This window comes from Orcinus orca, chromosome 10 (genome assembly GCF_937001465.1).
Source record: "Orcinus orca chromosome 10, mOrcOrc1.1, whole genome shotgun sequence".
NCBI lineage: Eukaryota > Metazoa > Chordata > Mammalia > Artiodactyla > Delphinidae > Orcinus > Orcinus orca.
In genome coordinates, this window is record NC_064568.1 from 76,657,639 (window position 1) to 76,670,585 (window position 12,947).

General features: G+C 44.6%; 1 protein-coding gene across 2 annotated transcripts in view; it reads right to left on the reverse strand.

Moving 5' to 3' along the window:
* The window catches only part of RCAN2 (regulator of calcineurin 2), a 263,958-nt gene that overhangs the window by 87,308 nt on the left and 163,703 nt on the right, over positions 1 to 12,947 (reverse strand). Inside the window, exon 1 of one of the 2 annotated variants that reach the window (XM_004267515.4) lies at positions 786 to 1,080. The exons of the other annotated variant lie outside the window; for it this stretch is intronic. Coding sequence (XP_004267563.1) covers positions 786 to 872 — 87 coding nt within the window. The 5' untranslated portion in view covers positions 873 to 1,080. Of the gene's footprint in view, positions 1 to 785; positions 1,081 to 12,947 lie in introns of those variants that run through there. 2 annotated transcript variants of the gene reach the window in all.

Below are 12,947 nucleotides of genomic sequence, written 5' to 3' on the forward strand. Positions count from 1 at the left end.
TCAATATGAGAGAAGAAATCAAAATGCCCATTTCACAAGCATGGCATCTTTTTCAGAACATAAAACCAAAGGGGAAAAGCAAAGAGAATGTATGTCATCAGGAGACAATTACCCATGATAATCAAACAATTGTTGCAGACAGTCAGTGAGGACCAGCGCCCTAGAATACTACGCAAAATTTATTTATGCCTGAACTTTCTTTATGGACAACTGTTCAGGGAAGATGACTTGCTTCTTTTGCCTGACAAAGGAAATATAGACAGCTGCTCTCCAACTCTGACTTCCAGGGAGCTGGGGATTGAAACTGCCATCTGTAGAACAGCTTTTGATCAATTTGCAGACCACATCACGGCCTATGTAAGTGACGTCCCATCAAGGGGTTAATGTCCCACGATCAGGGTGTCCTGGGTACGATGTTTATTATATGTGCTTTCTTCATTTAATCATTGATTTAAAACCCCTCTCAGCATTAAGGACTGGCAAATTCTTATTGACACAGAGACTGTGAAAACATGTCTACTGTGAAAAGGACAACTGGGATTCACCTAATAGAAAAGGCAAGAACAAACAGACAGCGGTTTTTCCAACCTTATCCCATTTAAAATGAATGTGCCAGTCCCTCGTCTAACTTATTCTAATTAATAGAGTCAGGCACTCACCACATGCATTTCTAGCACAGATCGTAAGCTGAAAACTATGAACCAAAGTATTGTTCCCTTAAGCTAACAAGGCTCCAGGCAGCTTCAGCAACAGCAACAATGAAACAGAAGATTGCAGGTGCGTACCTTAACCTCCTGATTGGTAAAGACCTCCACATCCACCACGCAGGCAACCAGAGTGGAAACATCACAGTCCATGCTAGGGGCTGGCATTCCCCCTCCGGAATTGACAATAAACAGCTAGGCAGCCTCCGAGTCGTGCGGGCTGGGAAGAGCCTTCCAGGTGGATGTTTCCGGGCTGGCCGGGCGCTGCCCTGCCCTGGGGATGGCCGAGCTGGGCACCTGAGCCCACTCCGCTGCACGCACACAGCCCGCCGCGACTCAGGCAGCAGGGCAGAGTAAAAGCGGCTGGCTCTCTGATGGCAATGACATCACCGCAAAGACTGACACAAGCTGGAGCTATTTTTTTTCCCCCCAGCCTTTTATCTCTAGGCAGTGCAGTGGAGCAAATTGAACATGATTATGTGCTAAATCTGAACTCAGACTAAATCAATTCAGGCAGCGTTCCTAGGAACTGAGTCATAGCTGTTGTTTCGGCCCGAGTGCTTGTGTTTGCAAAAAGCAAGGGTGGGGAGGGGGTGGAATCTGACACCAGAGGCTCTCTTTGGGGTGGGGGTGGGAATTATCCTGAGGTTAAGGTGTGACCATTTTCTGTCTCAGAAATGAGCAGGAAGTTGAGGCATTTTGCAAATTGCGTGGCTTCTGTTAACTGCCCTGTGCCGCTCAGAGCGGCCACACATGTTCTGGGCACCCTCATGCATCCCGGGAGGGCACAGGCTACACAGAAATCCATTCTTGGAGTGACTAAAGAGCTGGTCGTCAGTCATGTAGGCAGCCTGCTAAGAGGAGATAATGAGAGGTTTGTGGATTTCTGTTTGAAGCACATATGTGCAGACCAGAAACTCTAAAAGCTCGGGATTTCAGGCTGTCTCCAAGGTCATTCAAACCAAAAGCGGGCAGTGGCAAGGAGTTACAGCAAACATCTCACGTGGGGACAGATGGCAGAATCTAGCGGGCAAACGCACTGATGTGGGTCATCATCAGAGCCTCGGGGCTTGATTTCGCCTGAGACTCTGAACACATCTGATGGCTTTTTCAGTCTCTTTTCCTAAATGTGAACCCCAGAAGGGCAGGGCCGTGGATAATTCATCTTTATCTCTTGAGACTTTAGCCGAGTGTCTGGCATGAGAAGGCAATAATTGTTTAATGAATGAACAAACCAGACAGGGGCAGCCTTCCTTTACAGTGGAAGTGAGCAAAGGAAAAAAATCCGAATCGTTTTCATTTTATCATTGGTTTCAAAAATACCAGCAGAACTTACATTCTGGCAGGATCTATGCCCAGTAGGAATGCAGGTGCATCTTCAGTGGCTATCAGAGGTCATGATTCGTAACAGATCGGCACCTTTCTGAGCCACGACTGGACAAGGTGGTCCAATTTTGCGTGCAGATGAGAAAGGTGACATTTTAGACTGAAGGTAGAAGTGTTGTGGTTGATCCTCATTTGGGGCTTCATGTGAGTCTAATGTTCCCCTTCAACAAGCCATTTCCAGGTTAAATGAAATCAGTCCACAAATAGAAATATTTAGACTGATGAAACTGTGTGTGGTGGTGGTGTATGTGTGTGTGTGTGTGTGTGTGTGCGTGTGTGCGTGTGTACAGCACTTACTGTGTTGTCCAGGGCACTGTGGGGAATATGAAATCATGTCTGCAGAGAATTCAACTAACACTTACTGCGTGATGACTATGTACAAAGCTCTATACCAGCTGCTCCAAAGGATAAAATGATGAATAAGTAAAATTCACTATCCTCAAGGAGCTTAAAATCCAGGGGAGGAGATCAGACATGGAGACAAACACCTATAAAACAAGGCAATGGTGATGGTGGCAAAGGAGGGACAGATGGCACTTGGTGGGAGCACTGGAGAAAGAGCAATGGATGCTGAAGGGAGCTGGGGCAGATGAGCCTCAAGGAGCAGGACATGACTTCTGCTCTGACCTTGAAACATGGGTAAGACTTTGTCAGACAGAGAAGGGGTGAAGAGAGCCCCCAAGGCAGGGGCTGCAGACTAGAAATATCCAGAGCAAAGAAAGAATAGGGGTTTTTTTTTTGGGGGGATGAGGCACATTTAAGGTTAAATTTGTCCAGAGCCAGGGATAAACAAGGCAGAAAGAGCCAGGTGACATAAAGCCTCGAGGGGCCCTTTGCATCTATCTGGTCAACCATGGAATGCCCGGCAAAGGTTTTTGAGAAAGTGAACGGGTCTATCTATACATAAATATAGCTGAAATGTAAAGTATACAAGAAGATGAATACAAATTTAAATATCACTAACATCGGTTCAAAAGGCAAAACCAAAACAAGGCTATTGTTTTCATATGCCGTGGTATATCCCCAAATTTATTTTTTTAAGGGTCACGGCAGCAGTGTGCTGGTAAATATTTAACAATCAGCTCTGAAAAGAAAAGCCTGATGTGTAGCATTTGCTGATTCCTTTGATGTAAATATCCTCATCACGGCTGACTTGAAGCAACCAATATAAAGTCCCCGAATGCAGAGCTGGGAGTGACTGACCTGCTCACCCCAGCCACGTGAGCTGCCTTGGGGACAGAACGGTCTCATCGTCATGAAAAGGCTACACTGTATTAATGACAGCTCCTACGGTTCACAGAGTTTAAGGTTAACCATTGCTCTGTTCACTTAAAGCGCTCTGTGAATTACTGCACACTTTCTGTTTACGAAATAGCTATAGAGGGTATACATGCGTTATTTCAAGAGAAAGAGCTTTGCTCTGACACATCTTGGCAGGAGGACATTAGGCTATCCAGGAAGTAGAGCCTCACTCCAAACTGTAAAATAGGTAGTTGTTTCCTGATGCAGCTTCAGTGTCTCCTTGTTGATTTGTTTCTTCCCTGGAGATCCCTTCTCGTACTCTCGAGTCCACTAACTTTATGCTTTCCTGTTTAAAAATATCTTTTCAAGGACACAGCTTTCAATTCACTTCTATTAGCATGAAATGACTGATACCTTATAGTACTACCTGGCATAGAGGAATCTGTATGATGGGTAATACTATAGGGGAGCAAATCTTAAATTGAGTAAATAGTGCACTTAGGGTGACATTATAGGCATCGAGAGCATGTAGTGATTTTGAAATAAAATTATTGGATTTTTAATAGGTTGGTTCAACAAATTGGCTATATTATACTATTCAGTTGCTTATACAAAACACTTTCCTATAGATTAGAGTCCCTAGGGGCCTTCCCCGTTAAAATTGTGCCCTATTTCTCCAGATAGAATGTACCTTTTGATAGCTGGGGGATGACTGGCAGCCTGGGAGGTACCTGGGGTCTGTATATAAGCACCCGGGATATGCCTACAAGGTCCTATGAACCCTAGCTCTTGTCTGTTCTCCCTCCCACCTGAGCTCACCATTTCTCCCTTTCCTCTCCACATCCCATATTCACTGGTCTTCTTGGGATTCCAAAAAAATAAAAAATAAATGCCAAGCTCCTTTTCATCTCAAGGCCTTCCCACTTGCTACTGCCTTGGTCAAAAGATATCCAGATTTCTGCATGGCCGACTCCTTCTTACCATCCAGCTCTCAGCTCACGTGTCATCTCCTTGGAGAACTCTTCCCTGATCACCTAAATAAAGTACGTGTACCCATGTGCGCACACGCACACACACACACGGACTCAATCACTATCCAGCATCTTCTCTCTAATTTTCTTCATAGCACTATCTGAAACTATTGACTTATTTCCTGACTTGTTCTTTGTTGTGTCCCCAACTAGAATGTAATCTCCACAAAACAGAGGTTTTTGCCTATGCTGTTCCCTGCTGTCTTCTCAGGGGCTAGAAAAGTACCCGTCACTTAGGAGGCACTCTAAGGAATATCTGAAGTGTGAATGGATAAATAAATAAATGAGTCTAAAAAAGCAAGTAGAAGGACTCCAACCCACAGAGGTGCCTCCCGATCTGGAGTTTGAGAAAGGTCCTTGCAGGATACATGGGTATCTGAGTTCAGTAATCACCCCCACCACTGACAGCTGAACCCTGGCACAGCTCTGCTCAGAAGCACCCTTTCCAGGTGAAGTGGCCAGAAAAATCTTAGGATTCATTCAAACCATGGTTCTTCCAATGATGGACCACATTAAGGAAATGGATGCAGCACGATGCAGACCCTGAGACAAAGACCACTTCCCTACCCCTCAGGCCAGGTAGTTCTCCAAGAGGATTGACAGCTGAGCTGAGGCACTAACCCCCAAGTGGGCAGGAAGAGATGGGGACCTTCCAATCCCAGAGGCAGCAGCCAAGTCCGGTTTGCTAATGAGTATAGATGTTCCCATTACAACTACGGGTCATCAAAGACTTTCCCCCCTCTGTGTCCTTCTGGATCACTCTTTTTTAATGTTTACCGTTGAAAATCTCAGCCGTATTCAGAAGTCGAAAGAATACTCCAATGAGCTTTCATGTACCCACCACCCAAGTACAATAGCTTGGGATCAACCTTCCTTCCTCTCTACCAGTGGGTCTCAGAGTGTGGTCCCCAGACCAACAGTATCAACACCACCGGAATTTGTTAGAAAGGCAAATTCTTGCACCACACCCAAGACTGGGTAGGTAGGACCAGTATTTGTATTTTAACAAGGCCCCCCAGTGATTCTGACGCAAGTTCAAGTCTGAGCACCAGCGTTCCACGTACCCAACCACTCACACTCACTCCCGGTTATTCTGAAGCCGATGTCTGACATCATATCGTTTCATCCGTAAATATCTCAGTGTCTATCTTGAAAAGACAAGGGCTTGTCTTTTGAAATCATAATACCTATCATCACACACACTCAAAAGCAAGAACAGTTCCTCAGTATCATCAAATGTCCTGCCAGTGTTCACATTCCTCCAGCTGCACTACCAATGTTCTCTTCCCTCCCCGCTCCCTCTCCATCCCCTCCCTGGTCCCATCCTTCCATCCTTCCTTTATTTAACATTTTGCTTACTTACGCTGGGATCTAAACTACTATGTCTCTCATGTCTCTTTTAGTCTATAGAGTCCTCCTCCATGTCTTCTTTTTTCTTCCTTGCAGTTTGTTGTTGGTGATGATAAAACCATGTTATTTGTCCTTTAGAATTCTCCCCAGTCTGGATTTTCTTGATGAATTCCACATAGTTTCATTTAATTGGTTTCTCTCTTACCTGTAGGTCCTGTTCATTAGATCCAGACGCTTGATAGGTTTTGGGTTTGGCAAGACTCCTTCACGAATGGTGCTGTATACTTCCATTGCGGGTATGTAATGCCTGGCCATCTCTTTTTTGTGGTATTAGCAGCCCTTCATGCTCAATGAGTAGATTTACTCTTTCTTTATAAGTTGCAAAATGATGGTATTCCCTCTTTATTTATTCATAGAGTACTTCCATTACAAGGAACTACCTCTCATCTACTATGGAGTTACCCTGAGCTACATTTTTGTAAGACAGGCAAAATACACACTTGATTCTTTTCCTTTATTAACTAGCTTTTTTTTTTTTTAAATGACTTGCTTCACATTATCCTTCAAAGAAGATCACTGAGGTTTTTTACTTTATTAAGCATCTTTATGAACTCGTGGACTAAACATATTTGATGGGTTTAAATCCACTGTTGTTTTATCTTTTTGGGGGGAATTTTTGAATTTTATTTATTTTTTTATACAGCAGGTTCTTATTAGTTATCCATTTTATACATATTAGTGTATATATGTCGATCCCAATCTCCCAATTCATCACCATCGCTTTATCTTATTGATGCTTAAATTGCTGGTGAGAATCTCAGCAGGTTGGCTCCTGCGTCCTTTTGACACAATCTCAGTAGTCTTTGAGGGCTACCTCACCTTCTGGCAGGCCAAAATGTTCCAGACTCATCCTGTCCATTTCCTGCCCCAGATAAGGAATCCGTCATTTCTTTCTCAGTTTCATTTAGTATTTCAACATATTTCAAGATCATAATCTATAGACTTAGAGGTGTTCTTGGCACTGAGTCAGCTATTGTTTATAAGACATTTTAGTGGACTGAACTAGAAAATATATAAATGTGTTTTTTAAACTTTTTTTAAATAATAAGGCCTTACTTATATATTTTTAAATTTATTTTGTAATTGAAGTATAGTTGAATAAGTGGGTTTTAAAGATAACGTGCATCTTGAGTTCTGACTGATAATTCCAAATCAAATCCAGAATTTTTCAGTCATACATCTGTATCCTCCTTCTTCCACACCAAATATCTTGGTTCTTACCAGTAACGTAATTACTCATTTGCGTTATTCAATACTACAATACACAGCAGCTTCAGAATCACAATATTCAGTAGGAACAATTTAAGATTTTATCCCCCAGTTCTTTTTGTCCTAAGGGTATATCCCATAAGGATGGTAGAGAGTCCTGTGCTTCAGTCATTTGGAATAGTTCCTCTCCTCCACCAACTGGAAACCAAGTGAGGTTCATTTGTTTCCTTCAAATTTGATTCCTAGGGATTGCTTTCTCAGTAAATTTAGGTTTGTTTTATAAGTATAAAGCATATTACATGGTTCAAAACTCAAACTACAACTCTACAAAGAAATCTAGCTTCTCTCCCTGTCTCCTCCAGCAAATTCCCTCCTTCCCTCCCATACAGGTTACTGTTATTTCATCTTTATTGTTTATCTGTTCTCTCATTTAAAAATATATAAATATATATGTGTATTATTTTCCCTCCCTTTCTTTGACAAATGATAGCATACTTTGCACATTTTTCTCTGTCTTGCTTTTATCACTAGAAAGCATGATCCTAGAGATCATTACATAGTCATATGTAAAAGGAGTCCAATTCCTTTTCACAGCTGTATAGTATTCCACCATGTGTACTATGTGGATTTACCACGCTGGTGCAGCTAAGCCCCTACTGATGAGTATCTGGGTTGTTTCCAGTCTTTTGCTATTAAATAGTGCAGCAATGGATAGGCTTGGCTTATATCTACTCACATTTTTCTACTGTAACTTTGGGACAGATTCTAGAAGTGAAATTGCTGGGTTAAAAGGCAAATGTATGGATAATTTTGCTAGATTTAGACAAATTCTCCTCCATTGGGGTTGTACCATTTTGCTTCCCCACCAGTAATTTATGAGAAAGGGGGTTTCCCCACCGCACGTGTTGTAGAATGCCTTGGACGTTTGCCTATCTGGTGAGTGAGATGTGGTTATCTCGGTGCATTTCTCCTACTGTGGGGACATCTAAGGATCTTTCTATATGTGAACTAGTATAGCACTGTCCCAGTCAATACCTCCCTGGCTTTCCTCCAACTAATTCAGATTCTGTTTCTGACCTGAGCAAGCAAAAAGTCTAAATAACCACAGTTCTCAATGGGTTTTGGTTTGCATTCTTCTTATGATAAGCCTGGTGGGGCATTTGTTCATCTGGTCAAGAGCTATTTGCATTTCTTCTTCTCTGATACCTCACTTAGGTCCGGTCATCACAAGTCAAACACATTCTCACCTCCAGCCCCTTGGCTTCCCTCGCCTGGAAGTCCATTTCCCCCATCTCAGCAGGGCTCACTCCTCCACAGCATTCAGGCCTCAGCTCAAAGGCCCCCGCCTCAGAGAAGCCCACCCTGATTAGCCTATCTAAGTAGGACCCTTCTCACTATCTCCCTGCCTTGTTTTATTTTTCTTCAAAGCGCTTACCACTAACTGATATCACATATTTATTTGTGTAGTTTCTGTGGATCTCTCCATTGGAATGAAAGCTCCATGAGGGCAGGGCCCCTCTACCTTGCTCACTGAGTTTTCCCCCAGTGCCTACAATGGGGGTAGCCACACAGTGACAGCTCAGGGAAATGTGTCAGTGACTGGATAATGGAATGAGTGGCATCCTTCAGCTGTGGAAGCCAGCTGAGAAGAGGGGCTGCCGCGGGTCTCTTTAAAGGAATGTGAACCTGGCAAGGGAGAGTGAGGCAAATGAAGGGGCCTCGGGTCACAGGGTGATGGGAATGGTGCAGTGGGAGCTGGGGGGTCCATAAGAAGTGAGAGGGACATTTACAGGGGAGGAGGAGCGACACAAAAGGCCAGCTCCCCATCCTACACAAGTCCCGGCTAAGTGGCAACTGCAATGCCCTCGGTCAGACTCGGGGACCGTCCTCATTCCTCCACTGCCCGGTGGGCACCTCCAGAGGCCCCACGAATATCCTACAGCTCATCCTCGAGTAGCACTCTGAAGAAGCCGTCTCACTTCTTTTTTTTTTTTTTTTTGCGGCACGCGGGTCTCTCACTGTTGTGGCCTCTCCCGTTGCGGAGCATAGGCTCCGGACGCGCAGGCTCAGCGGCCATGGCTCACGGGCCCAGCCGCTCCGTGGCATGTGGGATCTTCCCGGACCGGGTTACGAACCCGTGTCCCCTGCATCGGCAGGCAGACTCTCAACCACCGCACCACCAGGGAAGCCCTCACTTCTTTTTTGCCTTACCCTCTTCCCCAGCTCTCAGGGTTTCATCCCTGCTTCGATCCACCTTTAGGAAGACCTATCCCCCTTCCCGTCCTCCCCATCTGAACCGGCTTGTGGGGGGATTACACCGGGCCGTGCTATGTCTAAGAAGCTGACACACTTGAAAAGTTACAGGGCAGAAAATTAATAGGGTGTTTGCTTAGCATCCCTGTCTCTCTGGGAGCTGTTCTTCCTCCCCGCCCTGGGTTCATCTGAGGGAGGCCCTGACCAGTCCAAGCCAGTCAGAGTTCCCGAGAGGATTTCCCAGACCCAAAGTGGGTCAGGAGTGCCAGTCCCCTGTGGTGCCGGAACCCTGGGACTGTGGCTGGCCATGTTTTTTTCACCACAAAGCCACCTTCAGACAGAAACTGAAAGAAAAAGTGGAGGAAGGAAGTCCTAGAAGCATTGGAGTCCTCGTTTCCGGTTGCTCCTGAGGCCTGGGGGCACCTTGTCCTTGCATGGGTCTCCTCAGTCAACTCTTCCATATTCTAGTATTATCCCAACCAAGGCCTCCGTTTTTTCCCCAAGCTAATTCAGATATTGTTTCTGTCACTAACAACCAAAAAAGTCCACACACACAGCCCTAGAGTAACAGGGGACACTAAAGTGGGAGTCATTCATCAGGGACCACAGATTCAGGTCTCCAAACTATCCCATGGAAATGCCTCCTGCCTCCAATCAGACCTGAGGTGAGGGAGCTGCCACCACCTAACCCTCCCGCCTGAGGTAACAGCAGGAGTCCCAGGATGGATTTCTGCAAAGAAAACCTGCTCACAGAATCATCTTTCCATTTCCACTTGCTTCTCCCTCCTTCAGGTTTCAGAGCAATCTAACTAGTTTTGGGCCACCTGCTTTGAAAATCTGCATATTGGTCTGATACCTATATGCAGAACAGACCTATTGGTCTGTTCAAAATGTCGTATTTACTATGTTATCACGTCTCAGTTGAAACTTGGAATTTATCATCCCATCACACTATCATTGACTTAGGGCAACACTTGTGAAGTCCCTCTGCAAAAATTCACAAGTATTGTGTTATTTAAACTTCACAATAGGCCCCATTTCGAAATGAGGAAGTCATTTGCCCAAGGTCAAATAGCTAGAAAGTGGTAGAGCCAGGTTGAATCTTGAAGGGCTTATCTCCAAAGTGTGAACTCTTCACTTCAACGTTCTAGAAGTGAGAACATGAACACATCTGCACTTTTGAAAGGAGTCTGGCGCTGATGTGAAGACTGGATTGGAATGTAACAAAGGCAGAAGGGGAGAAAATTGACATCTCAAAGGAAATTTAAGAGAGTAGATACTTGGCTGTATTTGACTGGATTATCTAAGCCAGTGGCAATGAGGGACCAAATTCGTCAATGAGACATTGTAGAAATATAAGAAAGAACTCGGTGACTAAAAGGAGGGTAGGCGGTGGGGGAGTTAGTTGGGGGGTGGTGGTCAGGAAAAGCAATGGAGGTGTTGCACAGTTAAGGTTTCAAAGTCTTATCTGTAAGGAGAAGATGGTGCCAGTGACAAGGGTGGGTCTCTTAAAAAGATGAAAGATCCCATCTACCAGCAAAATCAAGAAAGCTTTCAATGAAAGAGGAGGGCATATGATATGGACGCTTAGTAGAACTAATAGAGATCAAGGTCTTGTGAGCAAGGTTGGGGTTTGTTTAAAGACCAGCAAATGGCTCATTTAGTTTGAATGGCAAGTCCGAGCAGGGCCATGGTGCGTTGTAAGATGGGAAGAGACGTTTGTAGCCACAAAGGTGAGGAATTTGAGTGCCAGGGTGAAGAGTGAGTATATTTCACTCAGAAAGATATGGGATCTATCAAAAGTTTATGAAAAGATCTAGGTTGAATCGGAGTGAAGAGGGATTGGAAATTTTTGTTTCCAAACTTTAGCCAGAAAGTGATGAGGGGCTGGATCTTGGAGAGGTAATAGTAATATAAGGAAAGAAATGGATATGAGAAACACCATGGAGATAGAATGTTCAAGATTTAACAACTATTTGGCTGTCAAGGTAATGGTCTGGGGCTGGAGAGTGAAGGCATCGAGGTTGGAGGTACCAGAAAAAGGAGAAGGGGAGGCAGGGAGGGAAGGAGATTCTAAAATTCCAAGCCTGTGTAGACAGTGGTAAGTTTATCTGAAATAACTTCACGATGCAGGTGACAAGAGTACATTGTGATCAGATTTATACACCCATGACAGTGAGATACACATCCACATTTGTTCATTTCAATAGTTAGCTAGTAACATTAATCTTTACATTAGCAGAAAAGGGTAACGGTAAAAACTGAGATTACAACTTACAGCAGTAGATACTAGTCTTTATTGGTATTGATTAGGAATGGATACTATTGCAAAACTGTTATGGTTCTGACTAATCAAAACTCTAGAAACAGATTCCCTTTCAGCCTAGCCCCACTCTCCCTCTCATGCTAAGACCATAGCATGGAACCAAATCTATGAGTAGTGGTCTTTCTATGCAACTATGTCTACTCTCTTTCAAAAAGGCCTAGACTTTAGTTGAGGTGTAAATACATGAAAGTATTCGATGAATCTTACTCTTTACTTGAAATTAAAGAATTATGAAGAAAAGAAAAAAAACAGGGCTTCCCTGGTGGCGCAGTGGTTGAGAGTCCACCTGCCGATTCAGGGGACACGGGTTCATGTCCCGGTCCGGGAAGATCCCACATGCCGCGGAGCGGCTGGGCCCATGAGCCATGGCCGCTGAGCCTGCGTATCCGGAGCTTGTGCTCCGCAATGGAAGAGGCCACAACAGTGAGAGGCCCGCATACCCCGCCCCCCACCCCCAAAATAAGTCTAAAAAAGCAAATGTAGCATATTTGGACCTGAGCTTCTTCTAATCTTCCCACTAAGCCCGCTCCTCTTCCTGTGCTCCCTGTTTCAACTGTGACACCGCCCTCCACCCAATAACTTACATCATAAGCTCAGTCATCTTTGATCCCTTCCATTGGCTTGACTAGTGCACAGCTTCACTAAGGTTCAGGGCTGGTTGATCCCGAGGTTCAGTGAGGTTGTCAAAGGGCCTTGTTTCTCTGACTCTGTCTTCTGAAGCTCAGTGTCATTCTAAAGCTGATTTCCAAATTGGCTGCCATTAGCAATCACAGCCTGTATTTCATTCTACAGCTAGACCATTTAGGTCACCTGTTCACTTCTGAACACGCTGCAGTTGGGGTAAGGAATGTGCTGATGGGCTTAGGTCAACTTGAACCTACTCCTCCAGCAAGGAATGGTGTTAAAAAGCTAAAGTATGTGGCTTGCATGAGAATGGACGGATATGCAAGCAAAGATCTGGGTTAGGAAGGGAATGGATGTTGGGTGGGCATCCATCAATGCCCACCACTCTTTCAACTCTGTACCTGTCAGGGCACATGGCTGCAAATGATAGAAACTGCTCTTGGCTAACTATCAGAAAAGGAACATACAAGGAAGTTATCAGGTATCACAGAATTAACAAGAATTTTGAGAAAGAGCTTCAGAAATTAGGTAGGAACCAAGAGCGTCTAAACTGCAGAAGACAACCTCCGAGGTGATGCTACAGGAACGAATGTGGATAGGACACTACCACCGGAACCTGCAACTCCTGGACATGTCCCTCCTCCTCTACTGCCATGAGTGATCCCTAACTGTCCCTGTGACTTTGTGCAGTATTCTGTGGAGTCAAAGTTTTGAGTGTGGTGTCCAACTGGTCACATCCTGAATCACCCTAAACCCAACAGC